Source organism: Oryctolagus cuniculus, chromosome 3 (assembly GCF_051225735.1).
Source record: "Oryctolagus cuniculus isolate XC-2025 breed Fujian yellow rabbit chromosome 3, ASM5122573v1, whole genome shotgun sequence".
NCBI classification, from domain to species: Eukaryota; Metazoa; Chordata; class Mammalia; order Lagomorpha; family Leporidae; genus Oryctolagus; species Oryctolagus cuniculus.
The window spans coordinates 122,299,666-122,316,048 of NC_142869.1; the positions used below are offsets into that span (position 1 = coordinate 122,299,666).

At 59.6% G+C, this 16,383-nt stretch overlaps 1 protein-coding gene across 42 annotated transcripts in view; it reads left to right on the plus strand.

Annotated features, from left to right (window-relative positions):
• BIN1 (bridging integrator 1) overlaps window positions 1–16,383 on the plus strand; it is a 50,966-nt gene that overhangs the window by 7,937 nt on the left and 26,646 nt on the right. For 9 of the 42 annotated variants that reach the window (XM_070071066.2, XM_089328399.1, XM_089328401.1 and 6 more), the window contains exon 1: window positions 13,687–13,750. The exons of 28 other annotated variants lie outside the window; for them this stretch is intronic. In XM_070071066.2, the coding sequence (XP_069927167.1) occupies window positions 13,739–13,750 (12 nt within the window). In that variant the 5' untranslated portion in view covers window positions 13,687–13,738. Of the gene's footprint in view, window positions 1–4,475; window positions 4,852–13,686; window positions 13,751–16,383 lie in introns of those variants that run through there. 5 more of the 42 variants (XM_089328390.1, XM_089328404.1, XM_089328405.1 and 2 more) reach the window with 3 other exon arrangements.

Consider the following 16,383-nt stretch of genomic DNA (forward strand, 5'->3'; position numbering starts at 1 on the left):
TATTTTGAAAGGCAGAGGTACAGAGAGAGAGAAAGAAAGAGAGAAAGAGAGACAGAGAGAGAAGTCTTTCATCCTTTGGTTCACTCAGATGGCCACAATGGCTGAGGCTGGGCCAGGCTGAAGCCAAGAGCCAGGAGCTTCTTCTGGGTCTCCCACATGAGTGGCAGGTGCCCAAGTTCTTGGGCCATCTTCTGCTGCTTTCCCAGATGTATTAGCAGGGAGTTGTCGGAAGTGGAGCAGCCAGGACTCGAACACGTGTACATATGGGATGCTGATGCCACAGGCAGTGGCTTAACCCATTATGCCACAGTATCAGCCCCAGATGTCACTTTTTCCTCCCCCAAAATATTTTCCTTCTTTGGTCTCCTGAATCCACAGAGGCAGGGCCCACGGATTTGGAGGACCAAGTGACACCTGCTTTGGGCAAGGGGTTCAGTATTGACACCTGGCAGGGGCCTAAAACAGGCAGGGCCAGGGGAGTGTAGGACTCTATGGGGCACACCAGGCCTCCCTATGCACCACTGAGTCCCCTGACGAAGTGGCTGTGCTGGTTAAACTGCACAGGGCTGGTAGTGGGACCAAGCCTGAACCCACAGCTGCAGCACTGGGTGCCTGAGAATGGGGTTCTGTGATTGGCTGGGGCTCTTCCTGGGGTGTCCTGCCTGATTTTAGGCCAGATGGCAAATGGGGCTTGGCCTGGGTCCTCTGCAGTGGGGTGACCTTAACACAAAGCTTTCGGGTGACAGGTGCCAGGCTGGGGAGGGTTTGCTGGCCCCAGGAGGTCATTGCTAGGCCAGTGAGCTGCTGCCCTCAGACAGGGGTTGAAGCTCTTTGCTGCGCCTCCTCCTTCTGCTCCCTGACCCAGATCCCCAGTGGGATGGCAGATGGGGTGGGATTGGGGTCACAGCATGGGGTAGAGGATCTGTGGGTCACGGTGGCCTTGGGGCCCCTACAAGTGGCATGTGTCCCCCTGGTCTGTGCTGGGTCCCCATCCTGCACTGCCTCCGCCCTTTGGAAGGGCAGCGAGCTGCAGACTTCTCTCTGCAGTGTAAGGGCTGCAGCGGCCTGGAGCCTGGATCATCACGGGGAGTGAGTGGGTGGCTACACACAACTGCGGCAGCCAGAGCACTGGTTCTGGAGATAGTCCTCAGGGTGGGGGGATGGGCCTCCCTATCCTGGGGACCCCCAGGGTGCCTTTGTTAGAGGGACCCCTGCTGGCTCCAAAAATGAGCTCCTTATTTTTTTTTTTAAAGATTATTTATTTATTTATTTATGTAAAAGGCAGAGTGACACAGAGAGAGGGAGAGACTAATAGAGAGACAGAGAAAGAGGTCTTTCATTCATTGGTTCACTCCTCAGATGGCCACAATTGCAGGGGCTGGGCCAGGTCGGGGCGAGGAGCTTCTTCTGGGTCTCCCACATGGACGGCAGGGGCCCAAACATTTGGGCCATCTTCTGCTGCTTTTCCCAGGCATCTGCAGGGAGCTGGATGGGAAGTGGAGCAGCTGGGACACGAATTGGTATCCTGGATGGGAATCCAGCGCCGCAGGTGGAGGATTAGCCTATTGAGCCGTGGCACCGGCCACTCCTGGCTTCATCTTATGCTGAATTAGCTCCCCAGAGGTGGGGGCAGAGGCTGTGGCTGTGACTGCCCTCTTTCTTAATATCTCCTGATGGCCTGGCCACTGTGGGCAAGGATTCCCAGGTAATGACCATACACTGGAGGAGGAAAGCCTGCCCCTAGAGGAGGAAAGCCCACCTTGCACGTGGTGCACATCCCCGGACTTGGGGCTGGGGAGGGCACTGGAACCTGGAGGCATCTCCAGTCTCAGGCTGGGGCAGTCAGGGCAGGCTCCTTGGAGGAAGTGGCACCTGAACTGATGTTGAAGGGCAGAGGAGGTAGGTCTTGGGTAGGGAGAGATGTTTCTGGCAGTGGTGGGAGCAGCGTTTGCCAAGGCCTCCTGTTCGGGGGGCCAGAATGTGGGTGTGCATGTGGCGTAGGGTGTAGCCTGTGGCCTCCGGAAGAAGCCAGCTCTGTCCTAGACCCCTGCGTGCCCCTGGCTCCTCAGCCAAAGGTGCCCTGTGTTAGGTTCCTGTCTGTGTGAGCCCCGGCTTTGTGGTGAGGAGGTGGCTGGGGGTGAGGACTGGGTCCCCCAGAAGGTGTGGCCTTGCCAGAGTAGAATCCAGGTATGCCCAGGAAGGCACAGGGAGCTGGGTCAGGGATGGGGCTGCTGTCCTGGCACCCACCTGTCTGGCCCAGTGTGGCCTATCCAGCCAGGGTTGGCAACAGCATCCGGTACCTGCTACAGCACACACTTGCTGCTTCCCTGTCTACGCATGAGGGGGTGACTGCAGGGCCGGTGGGCCGGTGGGCTGGAGGGCATCCCTGTGGGTCCAGTTATTCACCCAGATGGCCACAGGGATCCCCTTGCTTCTGGGTCAGAGCCAGGGAGGACCCTCATTGAGGCAGCTGTGGGGCCCTGGCTCCAGGTACAGACTACCGGGTAGGAAGCAGGTGCAGTCCGTCTCAGGGATGGAGGTGAGCAGGGGCCAGGCTGAAGGAGCTTTGCTGGGACAGCAGGGCTGGTGGGGGATGGGGCCAGGACAGCCTCTGCCAGTCCGTCCCCTTTTTCCAACAGCTGCTGCTACTTTCTTTGGACCCTTTGCTCAACTCGACTGCTCCCTGGAGCTCCAGCCAAGATGCTGGAGCCAAGGGCCAGCCTGTGCCTGCCACTGGGCCCCAGGGACTGACCTAACACTGAGAGGCCTGGGCTGGGAGAGATCCCTAAGGGGACCCCCTGTGTCCCACACACCCGGCCCGCTGGGGCACCCCTATTTCTGTGGGCTGTCATCCGGCTCTTTGATTGTTATGGTGGAGCCAGATCTGAGTGATGGGGTGGCTTGGGGGTGCTGATTAGAACCCAGGACTGCTGGCAGGTGGGCTGGGGGAGGGAGAGATTGAGTGAGCAAAGGGGAAGAAGAACTTTGAGGGTCATGCGGGAGGGGTTAAGGAGCTTTAACCCCCAAAGAGAAGAAGGAGTGCAATCCAGCGAGACCACTCCCCTGCTCTGTGGCCTGGACCAGTCACTTCCTTGAGGCCCCTCTTCTTCCTTCATACATGGGGTGATGAGAGTCGCTGCCCCGGGGGTTTGTGGGAACATCCAGGAGGAGGTGAGGGTGGTGTTCAGGGAGGCGCAGGGCCTGCGCCAATGTGGTGCGGGGCAGGAGCTTGGGAAAGCCCTGGCAGTCCCCGGTTGGCTTTTGTGCTTTGAGCTCTCCTCTGACCAGATGTCCGCATACTTGACATTGAACTGCAGTGCCTACCCCCCCCTCCCCGCCTTCTGTAAAAGCTGAAGAAACTAAATTGGGAGGTGTTGGCATCACCTCTCCAGGAGTGAAGTCAGGGACATGGTTCCAGGTGCAGCTGTGGTTGGAGGAGGCACAGAGTCACACACTTCATTCGTTCATTCATTCATGCTTTGGAGGGACCTCATGATAGTGAATGGAACAGGCGTGAGTGACCTGGGTGGGACCCCTGGCTCTGCCACCGAGCCTCAGTGTTCCCATCTGGGAATTGGGAAGCTTGAGATGCTCCTTGTCAATGAAATTGGGGGAAGCGGCTCCTGTGGAGGGTGTGGCAGTCACTGAGTAGGATCCTGCTGGGGCCAGCTGGCTCTGGATGGCCCCAGAGGGGGGCATTGGTTACCTGCCTGCCACTTTCCATTGTTTCTTCCTGTGCCCTGTGAGGTCCATTTGGCCCCTGTGGACATTGAGGCTAAGGGAACCTTGGGATATACCCCCCTTCTGGGCCTCAGACCTGGCCCCAGGTTGGCCTTTCCCAGGTGCTGCTGCCCCCAGCCCTGAATCCGGGGAGGGAGAGGGCGAGTGCTTGGAGGTGACTCCTGGAGCACAAATGCCAGTGCTTGAGCTTTCCACAGAAAGTCTCCGCGTGGGAGCTGCCTTTGTCCCTGAGCACCTGGTCTATGGGAAGGCTGGGACCCTTGGCAGCCCCAGGAGGCTTCAGGGACTTCCACATGGCCCTTGGAACCCCCCCCCCCCCACATACACACACTTAGGGACCCCAGGAGGGAGGCAGGGTGTGGGGAATCTGGGTGCCTGCAGGGTATCCCTAGAAGGTCAGGGTCAAGTGCAGCTGGCCTGACTGCATTTCTAGGAGAGTTCAGGTGGAGGGAGAGCGGGGTCCCCATGTCAGAGTTCCCAGCTCCTGTGAGGAAGGGGCTGGGGGGAGCCTGGAGAGCGTTAGCAGCTTGGGGGGGGATTTGAGGATGTGTTCATGGTGGGGAGTGGGATCCGAGTCTTGTTCCACAGTGAGAAGCAGAATCCACCATTAATTGGATGCATTTGCTGGACCTGGGACAGGACCCAAGTATTGTTCTTTTTCTGAAATACAAAAACTAAGCCAGGAGTTTGTTCCTTCATGTCCCCTCCTTGTAAGGACTCAGCGAAACAGTCTGGCCCGGCCAAGCTGGAGTGTCACCACTGTCCTGTGTTGACAGCCCTGGGCCCATCCTATCCTGGAGGGGGCCACAGCCAGGGGCACCCTGGGCCTGTCCTGGGCAGTGTTGGCTGGGCTCTGCGGGCCTGGGGCTCGCTGGAAGAGTGGCTGAGTCAGCGCGTGGGAGCCGAACTTGGCGGTGGTGAGGACACAGCTGCGGCACTCTTGGGTCACCCTGGCCGGGAGGCCACCCCCACAGTCTGCAGTGGCCTGTGTCACCGCCAGACTCTAAGCTGGTGCCTGAGCAATGCCATAGGATGGGGGGCCTGCCTGCAGGACTCCAGGAGGGCTGGCGAGACCTGCTGTGTGTGCCTGCGGTGCCTGGCAATTAACAGGTGCATGGCGCTAGCTGGGGGAATGGAAGTGTCACTGCAGAGGATGAGGCCGGGGAGGGCTCTGTAGAGTGTGCTATGCAGCATGGCCTGGTGGAAGGAGGATGGGTTTGTATAGCCTGAGGCCCAGGTTCAGATCCCAGCTCCTCTCTTCTTGAGTCTTTTGACCTTGGGCAAGTTACACAGCCACCTGCCCCTGCATCCTCACTTTTCCTGTTTGTGGAATGTGCTGGTCCCCTACCTGGGAGGGTTGTGTGAAGATTATTAGGGGAGGGTGAGTTGAGGGTGGGGGTGGGGGTAAGGGAGTGGTGGGGGAATGGGTGTCTTGTTTCACACACCAGGACACTGAGGGTGGGGTGTCCTGTGGGAGCTGGCTTGGGGACCCAGCCCTGTACCAGGTCTGTGCAGGGGTGGGGTGAGGTGGGGGGAGGGGTGCTAGCTGTGTACCTCTGGGTGTGCTCTCTTGGCCAGCCTGTCCAAAGCTGAGGCCTTGGGCAGTGGTAGAGCAACCCAGGCCTCCCCTGGGATCCAGACTGTGGGGCCTGAGGTGAAAGAGAGGGCTTTGTGGGGGAGGCTCCAGGCTGTGCTGTGGATGCCCTCCTACTTTGAGCTGCCCCTGTGGGAAGCTGGGCCCGCCCCTGGGATCTGAGGTGTGGGCATCCACTCCCACCTTGCACCTTGTCTGTTCTCATCTTTTGGCTCATTCCTGTGATTTTTGTCTTTTTTATTTTTTTGAAGGAATGGATGACTCCGTCTGTTCCATTCCCCCTTGCTGGTGGAGAGGCCTCCCCGGGTGGGGGGAGCAGAGTTAGGAGGATCCAAGAGCAGCAGGGAAGAAGGGCAGCGAGGCTGGCTGGCTAGGGCTGTGGTCCTGGGGCCCCGCTCCCTCTCCAGGTAGGAGCCCTTGTCCTGGGGGGGGGGGGGGTTTCTGGAGGCGGGCCCAGGCCATGCCTTGGAGGATCACCTAGGACAGTGAGGCTGGGGGCTGCACTGTTGTTGATGCAAAGCCAGTGGGAAGTCTTTTTTTTTGCTGGGGGGGGGGGTTTCCTTACTGCACAGGTGATCTGCGCCATCTTATTTCTGGATTGCTGAGCAGTAGCATCTGTCCTTGTCTCTGGGGTGTTTGGGTGCTGTGAGAGCCCTGGATGCCAGGCGTGGCGGGGCTCAGAGGGCGGTGACCAGCTCAGAGTTGTGGGACACTGAGAAGCTGGCCTCAAGGGCTGCGGCTGGTGGTGCCAGGGGGAGCTCCAGGTGGAAGGCAGGCAGGGCTTGAACCAGCAGCTCCGACTCCACGCTGGGCAGAAGACGGGCCTGGGCTCAGCCTCTGGGTGCAGCTGCTTTCCTCCTGCTGCCTCTGTGTGGTCAGTGGGACTTAGATTTTGACCCACGGAGGGTTGGTTTGGCACAACCTGTCAGGGTGGGGCTGGGTTGTCCCCTCCCCTGTCTGTGCACGCCAGTCCCACTCAGGGCTGACCCTCTGCATCCCCTGGGGATGGAGGATGTTGCCTCCCATGGCCCCTTCATCTGCAGGTTCAGTCGCCCCCTTTGGCAGCACAAGAATATGGGGGTGCAGGATTAGCATTTATGTCATCTGCTGGGGCAGCCGCACAAGGCCCCCAACCTGTTTCCGGTCCCCTCTTGCTTCCCTCTCCCAGTCTCCAGCTTGAGCTGATCTCTTTCTGATCCAGCCCTTCCCCGCACCTGCTGGGTCCCTTCCTCCTTCCCACCCCCTCCAGCCTCGCTTCCCACTTCTGGACTCCAAGGTGGAGGAGCCCCTGTGGTACCTTCACTGTACTGAGTAGGTGGACAGCCCAAGGCCATGGCAGGAGGCCTTCAGACAGCTCCTGGGCAGCTGAGGGCCTGGGAGCAGCCACAAGGTCTGGTGGGGGTGGGGGAGCAGCCCTCCCCCATGCTGTGCTGTGGGTGGAGCGTGCCAGCTCTTGGGTGGGCAGGGCTGGTGGGAGCTATTTAAAGCTTGCTCTGGGCATCAACTCCTATGAATAACAAATACAGCAACAGGAATATCCAAAATAATAACTGCAATGGGTTTGAAATGAACACGCATCCCTATTAGGTGCCACTTAGCCCTTCCCCGTGGCACAGATGTGGAAACCGAGGACTCGGGTTAAGGAGCGTGGTTTGGGTTGGACTTCTCTGACAGGACAGATGTGCAAAGGGCTGGGAGCATCCAGAGGGGCAAGTCACCCCTGTGCCTGGGGTGCAGTCAGGGAAGGCTTCCTGGAGGAAGTGCCATTCAGGTTCAGCATGGCCTGGCATGGTCAGGGAGATAGGGCTTCTGATGAAGACTGTTGGGGTGCCAGTTACCACTCTCCACTTAGCCCCGAGGTGGGTGGGTGCTGGCTGGACCTTCCGCCTCCCCTCCCTTGAGCTCTGCCCTGGCTGGGGCTGGGGCTGGCTGGTGCCCGGCTGTTCCCTGCCATGGCTCCTCCTCCTCTAAGCTTGGGAGCAGGCAATGAGGAGTGGGTGGGAGGTGGGTGGGCTGCAGGAACAGATTCCACCCCTCTGTTTATAGCCAGCATCTTGATCCTAGGCTCAGAATAGCACCCGCACTTGTGTGCAGGGGACAGGTGGGGCTGGCGGCTGTGCTGACATCTCTGGACAGGTGGGCGGACGGGGGCTGTAGCCAAGGGTGGGGTGCATGCCTGTGGAGCTGGCCTGTCCTCAGCGGACTGACCGAGCACGACAAGAGGGCAGGGGTCGCCCTGTGCCATCTGCCGGCCATAGCCTCACTGCCAGTCTTTGGGCGTGCGGCTGGGAAGTGGAGTGAGGAGGCCCACCTAAGGGTTCCCATTGGCAGCTGCTGCCATTGGTTATCAGGGGCCTTTTATCAAAGGGGACAAGAGAAGCTGGGTGGGGGCTTGCAGGGAGGTGAGGGGGCTGCAGAGGGGCGACTGGCCCCTGGGAGGAAGGCGGGGCGGGTGTTGCTTGTCATCCCCACAGAGTGCCACAAGTAAGCCCCAGTGAGTCATGCGACAGGTGCACAGGGAAGGGAAGGCACTGAGGGGAGGGCCGGGCAGAGGATGGGATGTGGGAGGCCCAGCTCTCTAGCCTGGGTGGAGCCAACCCCAGATCAAGCTGGGGTAAAGGGACCGGAAGGACAGGGGCCACCAATCTGTGCTGGGCCCTCTTGTTTACACATTCACGCTTCAGCCTTAAAAATGCCCCTGGAGGGAGCTCTTGGCTTCCTTACACAGCTCAGAGAGGTGAAGTTACCTGCCCAGGGTCACACAGCCTGGGCCTCCTGCCTGCCTCTCCTGCCCTGGTGGCCTCCCCTACCTGAAGGGGCCCCAGGCAGCTGTCCACACACTCAGAGTCGGTTGCCTGGAGCAAGAGGGACTGAGGGGACAGGTGGGTGGGGTATGGGGGGTGGCAAGTGCCCACAGAGTGGTCTGTTTGGGTCCTGGCCGTTGTGTCTCCTCCTTCCCCTGACATCTCTGGGCACTCATTGAGACCCTGGTGGTCTTCCTAGCAGGTGTCCCCATTGCCCCTCCTCTCTTTCATGGCCCCACATCTGCCAGGGGGCCTCTCACCTTCTACATAGGTACCTGCCCTGACCCCCTGAAGGTGCCTGGGGGCCATAGCCTTGCAGGGTGGCTGGGTGGTCCGGGGAGTGTTCAGGCCATGCCTTGGTTTCCTCTTCTCTAAGGTGGGGATGTAATAGGATTTCCTGTGTGGGCTGAAAGAGAGGGTTGGCTGCTGAGCCAAGGCAAGGGCTCAACATGAAACCCAGCACCTGGCGTTGTGGGGCCTCCTGGTCTTACACCTGGCCTTGTACCCATAGCCTGTTCCCACCTCAGGGCCTTTGCACCTGCTGTGGCTATTGTCCCTCCATCTGATTTGCTGCTGCTCCACCTGGCCTGCTGGGAGCAGAGCTCCTCACTGTGTTTGGGGGTGGGGGTGGGAGCGATGCAGAGTTCTCTTCCTCCAGTGAAGTGTTGGTTGGGAAGGGGTGAGGGTGGAGGGCTGTTCTGAGAGGTCTGGCTGGCTGGGCCTTGGTTGCACTCTGAGTGGGCCCGGCCCTCCCAGAAACTCCTAGGGAGGACACCAATTTCTGCTATTGATCAAGAAGGGGCTTGTCCGGGTAGAGGAGGGGGTGCAGGAGGCCGGGAGCAGCCCTCCATGGGGCTCTGGTGCTTCTGTCTCTCCTCTTGGCCAACCCTGTGTTCAGGCAACGCCAGCTTTGTCACGGGCAGGGAGACTGTCAAGGGTGACCATGGGCTCTCCAACACAGAGGTCCGGTGCAAATTCTCACCCTTTGCTTACTAGGCCTCAGTTTCTCTATTGTGCCATGCCTCATGTCTCCCCGAGAGCCCTGGGTAAGACTTCTGGCTTTTGGGTGCCTTTGGATGAGCCACGTTCTGTAGCCTCCTCTTCCCCACCCCTCCTCAGCCCCTCCTGTCCCCCACCCCAGGCTCCCTTGTCCCTTGGCCCCTGGCCCTACTCTGGGTCCCTTCTGTATCTGTTCTGGCTGTGTCCTGCACCAGCCACCCCAGCTCTGAGGTTGCTCTGAGGTCGGGGTGACTCCGCCCTGGTAGCTGACCACAGCCTTATCTCTTTAACTGGCTGGAATTTCAGGCACCCTGGGAGGTGGGGAGGGGAGGGACTTCTTGGCTGGGAGTGAACCTGACACCCTTCCCTGGGGGCTCAGCGACCTGACCTTTGCAGCTGGAGAGCTGGGAGAAGACCCCCCCCCCTTCTCCCCTCTTCCTTCCATCTTTCTCAGAACTGGAGTTAGGCTGCCAGCCCCGGAAAGGGGGATCCCATATGGGAGAAGCCCCCACCAGGGCCAGGCAGGGCTGGGAGGGCACCCAGACTTTAACCCCGCCCACCAGGTTCAAGGTGTTGTGGGGCTGACCTGGGTGGCCATGTTTTTGTTGGGACAATGAAGGACATGGGGAAGGACCCCGAACTGCCTTTTCTGCTCTCACCACTATTGCGCAGAGAAAAGGCAGAATGGCTGGAAAGAGGAAGGAGGGTGACAGACTTAGAGAGTCTCGTGGCTTCTGCTGCTCTGCACATGGCGTGGGGGCCTTCCAGGGCGCCAGGACTGGGTCAGAGACCCATCTCGGGATCTCCTTGCGGAGGTGGAGGCCGGGAGCTTCCTGGGGGAAGGGCCCAGGGTTGAGGTGGCCCAGTAAGAATGGAGATGTTTTTCCGGGTTTGTATTTCATTGCAAAACTCCTTGCCAGCTTTGCATGTTGGTCTGTTGGACAGGCTGCCTATGTAAGTTATGTCGTGAAAGTATTCCCTCCCTCGGAGTCTCTTACCACAAACCCCATACATACTGCTCGCTCGCTCCCCCCTCCTCCGGATGCCTGTGTCCCCCAGTTTGAGTTTGGGTTTTGCAGATGGTCATGTTTGGGGGTCCCAGCTCTGTTGCCTGTTGGCTGGGCATCTTCCTGAGCCTCTGTTTGTTCATTGTGTAAAATGGGACCAAGTGTCGCCATCTCAGGGTGGCCCTATGATGTGAGCCTGACTCAAGGCTGGTAATTCCCTTCAGGTAGGATCCTGGGACCAGGGGTTCCCCGGGGGTGGGGGGGGGTCGTGTCTTGCCTGGGAGCTTCCTTGTGCTCAGAGGCAGGGGCAGATGCAGTGCCTTTAGCTGGGGAAGGGTCCCTGTTGTTAGTGGGGGAGGGGAAGGCAGGTTGGCAGCTGGCCTGTCCCCAGAGCCACTGGCCTTCCCTACCATTGTCTCCAGCTGGCCTGGGAAAACAGAGGCCCCAAGGAATTGGGTGCAGAGGGACCCAAGGGAGGCTGGAGCCAGGTGGTCTCCTGGGGGCAGCCCCGAGCATGCACTAGGTGGGGGAGGGACTGGAGCAGGAAGGGCCCCCTAGCGATGGTGCCGTCTGGATGCTGGCTTCCCTCTCTCTGGTTTTCTCTCCTGCATTCTGGGTTCTTCTTCCAGGGTCCCTGCCATGTGCCTGCTGTGCCCGGGGTTGGGAGGGGAACTGGAACCCTGCTGGGTTGTGTGGGTGCCCGTGTGTGGTCATTGCACATCTGGGGTGTCTGCCTTGCATGCACATGGAGCTTGCTGCGCAGGGGGTTCAGGGCCCAGAGCATTCTTGTCTCTTAGGGGTGGAATGCTGCCCCTGGATCTTGCCTAAGGCCAGTGTCTCAACTCTTGCTCCTGAGCCATCAGACCTCCCTGGGGGCTGGAAGGGGAAGCCTGCTGGGTGGCCCCAGCGACAGGGCAGAGCCTGCAGCTGCCAGGGGGATGTAGCCTCATGTTCGAGCCCCTCTTTCCCTTGGTCACAGGCAGCTCTGGCTCTGCCCACCAGGCCTAAGCTGTCACCAATGGAGTTGCCAGCCTTGGCTGAGTGTTGCCATTCTGAAGAGGCAGGATTGCCCACACCTCCCTATGTGTGAGGTCTCTGGGCTTGGAGGAGGGACAGGCAGAGTTTTCCTGGGCTACATGAAATGGCAAAGCTGCTTGATGTACAGTCACTGGCCCCAAGCATGAGCCCCAGCCTACAGGGGTGGCCCAGTGGGCAGATGCTGGGCTGTAGGGTGTACAGTGCTTCCTCTGCCCTCCCCTGGCACACTGGGGAAGGGGTCCTGGGGAGGTGACTTTGAGGCAGTGGGTTCTGCTAGTGGCGATGGCGGTGCAGAACTCCATGTGCCTACAGGGCACCAGGAGACTTGCCAAGGAGATCCTCTGGTCTGGCAGGTCTGGGTGGGTTGGGAAAGTCTTTGTCTTTACCAGGCTCTCAGGGCATGGATGCAGCTGCTTCGAGGGTCTCTCCTGATGCATCTCAATTTTGTTTTTTGTTTTTTTTTTCAAAGATTTTATTTCTTTGAGAGGTAGAGTTACATACAGACAGAGAGAGGCAGAGACAGAGAAAAAGGTCTTCCATCTGCTGGTTCACTCCCCAAATGGCCGTAACAGCTGGAACTGGGCCGATCTGAAGCCAGGAGCCAGGAGATTCTTCCGGATCTCCCACATGGGTGCAGGGGCCCAAGGACTCGAGCAGTCTTCTACTGCTTTCCCAGGCCATAGAAGTGAGCTGGATTGGAAGAGGAGCAGCCAGGACACCAACCTGCACCCATTTGGGATGCCAGCACTGCAGGCGGTGGCTTTACTCACTACGCCACAGTGCTGGCCTAGAGCTCAATCTGAAAGAAGAGGTTACTGTCAGGGGCCAGTGCTGTGGCTTGCTTAGCAGGTTAAGCCTCCTCCTGCGATGCCAGCATCCCATATAAGGGTTGGCTGGTGTCCCAGCTGCTCTACTTCCAATCCAGCTCCTTGTTAATTTGCCTGGGAAAGCAATGGAAGATGGCCCAAGTTCCTGGGCCCCTGCATCCACTTTGGAGACCTGGCAAAAGCTCTGGGCTCCTGACTCGTCCTGGTCCAGCCCTGGCTACTGGGGCTACTTGGCGAGTGAACCAGTGGATGGAAGATTTCTCTCTCTCCCTCTCTTTCTCTTTCTCTCCTCACTCTCTCTGTAACTCTGACTTTCAAAATAAATAAATAAACCTTTAAAAAAACACAGGTCAATATCATGAAAAAACAACAAAAAACTAAATAAATAAAATTAGTACAGGGCACTGTGGTGCAGTGAGGTAAACCACTACTTCAGATGCTCACATCCCGTAGCCTAGTGCCGGTTCGAGTACTGCTTCTTCTACTTCTGATCCAGCTCTCTGCTGATGGCCTGGGAAAGCAGTAGAAGATGGCTCAAGTCCTTGGGTCCCTGCACCCATGTGGGAGACCCAGAAGAAGCTCCTGGCTCCTGGCTTCAGATGGGTCCAGTGCTGGCCATTGTGGCCTTTTAGGGAGCAAACCAGCAGCTAGAAGATTCTCTCTCTCTGTACCTCTTCCTCTCTCTAACTCGGCCTTTCAAATAAATAAATAAATCTTAAAAATAAATGAAGTAAGAAAAGCAAACAAATGATCCAGACCATTGATGGCAGGCCGTGTGTTAAGTAATATTTTGGGGGTGCATGGGGTATCAGGCTCTTAGTGACTGTGCTGAGGTATTCGGAGGTGGGAGGAGGTGAAGTGTCCTGGCATCTGGTCTTTCCCCCTTCTACTGATGCAGCCAGTGGAGACCCCAGCTGAGTTGTGGTTGGCGGTGGGGCCGGGTGCTGTAGGGGGTGGAGTCAGCTGACAATTTGCTGAGCTTTCCTTCTAGCCTGGGGCTTGGGAGGGACAGGTGAAGCCCGGCCAGGAGGGTCGGCCACACCAGGCTGCTTATTGCTGCTGCTGCCGCCGGCCAGGCTGGGCGCTTGGGTGACCGCAGGCTACCAGGCCCGCCCCCTGGCATTTGGGAGCAGGTGTGGACCTGTCACATGGGCGCCATCGCAGAGGGAGAAGAGAGCTGGCTCCTGTGGGTTGGGAGGCTGGGAAGGGGGAAGTCTCAGGACTGTCCTTGGGCTGGGCCACCCGTGTTCCTGTGGATTGCAGCCTGTGCTTGCACCCCTAAACCCTGTGGGCCACACCGCCGCGGCCTCTTGGGGCAGGACTCTTCCTGGGGGACCGCCACTGCTACCCACACAGACTGTGCCCTGCCCACTCATGTGTGACCCCCACTGTGTGTGGGAGGAGACTGGGGCCACAGGGCTGAGGGGAGGTGACCTCAGAGTGTTGGGAGCCAGCCTGAGACCTGGGTGGGGACACAGAGTGCGTGAACCCCTCCTCCCTTTCACCTTGGCGGGGCCAAGGGGGATGTGGCTGGGGCCAGGTGCCCTTCTGCCTGCCTGTCTGGGAGCCTGGGTGGCGGCGGTGTGTGAGGGGGTGCATCCTGCCTCTGTGGTCCCTCACCGCGGGTCCTGCTGGGAGGAGGAAGCCAGGGCAGACGCCCAGCCTCCCCGGGGCTCACTCTCAGACTGATTCTTGCTGAGGCGGCCGGCTGGCAGGTGCGGGGAGGAGATGATGCGGAAGGTGAGAGCCCAGGCTTTGTCCCGGGTCCCAGCAGGTGGGGATGGGTGCCCTGGCACTGGACACGAGGGCCCTCCCTTTTCTGTGTGTGTGGGAGGGGTGCTGGGAAGGCTGTGAATGGGGGTGGGGGCTGGCTCCTCTGTCTCTGGCTTCCTTCCTGGCACCCTGGGCTTGGCTGTGCTTGTTTAAGCCCTAGGTTCTGGAAGGTGCCATGGGCCATGCCTTTCAGACCGTGGGCGAGGGTCCTCGCAGGGCTCCCACAGGTGCAAGGGGCCTCGGCAGCCTCAGGCTGGAGGGGATGTGGAGTTGGGACCCCCAGGAGGGACTGCCTGGAGCCCAGGGCTCAGCTGGGTGGAGCCACACAGTCCTGCGGACCCAGTGCCCTGGTGACCTGCTGTCCCTGCCCCTGGCTGCTGCTACTCCTGTCCGTCGGCCTTAGGCCCAGTATGTCCTGACTAGTCCTCAAGGGCGCGGGGCGGGCAGTCAGTGCTGAGCCCCTCCCAGGCCACACCAGACTGGCCTGGGGTGGCTTTCTCCATTTTTGAGGGGTGGTGGCCAGCGCTGACATGCGCCCTGGGACTGCCCTGTGTGCGTGCGCGTGGGAACTTGCCCACTGCACCCGGCTGTTAAGGGCCTTGGTAGGGCCTGGGTTGGGGCGGGGGCGCCCCACTGGTCCCCTGAGGGCCCTGCACCAGGAGGCACCTGTGCCGGCTCTGAGAACTTCCCCTGGGGCCTGCGGGCCCCACTTCCTCCCGCAGCAGTGGCTCAGAGAGAGGCTGGACCCTGCAGGAGGAGGGGTGCTTCTTACCGCCAGCTCCCTTCCCTGACCCTGCCCAGGGCCCTCCTGTCCCAGGCACTTGGGCTCCACTTTAGGCTGAGGACGTGGTGAGAGGAAACTCTGATAGGAGGTGACACAGAGTGGCACCACACTGATAAGGCCGCCTGGGCTGCCGGCCCTGGCCAGCCCCTCCTTCTGCTGCCTGGGCCTCCTGTGCCTGCTCTGAGATGTGGTGGCGTCACGTGGCCAGGGGCGCCTCTTTGTTGCAGATTGAGACACGCATGGTGAGGGTGTGATGAGTGGTGTAAGTGACGTGGATTCTCTGCCTCCCTCCCCCTTCCCTCCCCCCCTGCAAGTGATCCTGGGTGGATCCCAAACCCAGCCTCTGCGGTCAGCTCTTGCTCATCCTGCAACGCCCAGCCCCCTTGTCCCCTCCCAGACACCCAGAGTCCCTCTGCCTCCCTCAGTGGTCAGTCTGTTGGCTCTGCACGGGGTCCCTGACACATCACACACTGGAGGATGTGCTGAGTGGGCCCTCAGCAAGTAGAGGGGGGAGCATGAGCGTGAGTGGTCCCTGGGGCTGCACCAGAGGGGCGGTGGTGCTGGAGAGAGCCGGGACAGGGACAGGTCCGGGAGCAGCCTTGGCCCCCAGCGGCCAGGGTGTGGCCAGTATGCTAACTCTGCAGGGTGGGAATAGTGAGGGAGGCGGTGGGGAATTTGGTCCCTGTGCTTGCCCAGCTTGTCTGTCCTTCCAGTGGCCATGTCTTCGGCCACTCCTTGAGGACTCAGGCCCTGGGGCCGCCTGCCCTGACTCCCTGCTATGTGTGTATGGGGATGGCGAGGGGTAAGTGAGAGCATGAGGCCAGCCCCCACCTGGGGGCCACTTCCAGTACCCTGGGTGACTGTCCCTAGCCCCACTGCAGAGGCAGGGGATGCTGAGCTTTGGCAGGCTGAGCAGGTGGCCCAAGACTACACTAAGCAGGAGGCCCCACCCCCTGTGCGTGTCCCCTCCACTGTCATGGGAGGAGACTGAGGCTGTTTTTTGTTCACTGCCTTCGAAGCCTGTGGCTCAGATGAGCCAGTGGCTATTGAGAGTATGTGACTGACCCTTGTGGGAGGGAGCTGGGGACACTGTCCCTAACCTCAAGCTGATCATGTGGGTGGGGCTGGGCATCCAGGCCAGTGAAGCCCTACGTGGTGCGGTGTTTTGGGGGAGGGAGAGAGCAGGGAGTTTCAGAGAGGAGCTGTCTCTAGGGTGAGGTTTTGAAGGATGCGTAGGAGTCTTCTGTGAGCAAGGATGTTCTGGGACACCGTTTGTGTGGACCTGGTGCGAGGGTTGACAGTGTCCAGCCCCACCCCCAGCTGGGTGAAGGCTGGTGGGCGGGCCCTGTCAGGGAACTGCTGGCACTCAAACGTTGCTGTGTGGTTTGCAGAAATCCTTTCCATTTTGCTGATGAGGCACTTGCGGCTCAGAGAGCAGGTGTCCCTCTGCTCAGGTCACCTCGCCGCCACTGCATCCTCACCTGGGGGTCCTCTTTCTCAAGGCCTGATGGTCTTCCCTGGGGAACCGGCTGTGTGGGGAGAGCCCACAGCGGTGTCTGGGGTCTGGGCTGAGTATGCCTCCATGTCCTCACCCACCTCAGAGTGGGGAGGCGGACCTCTCCCCGTCCTGGGGTCTTAAGGCTGGCCAGATGCTGTTCTCTGGGACTGCTGGCTCTGTCTGGTGGTCCCTGCCACCCCCACCTTTTAAAGATCTATTTTATTTATTTATTTATTTTTATTTTTTATTTATTTATTTTTGACAGGCAGAGTGGACAATGAGAGAGAGACAGAGAAAAAGGTCTTCCTTTACCGTTGG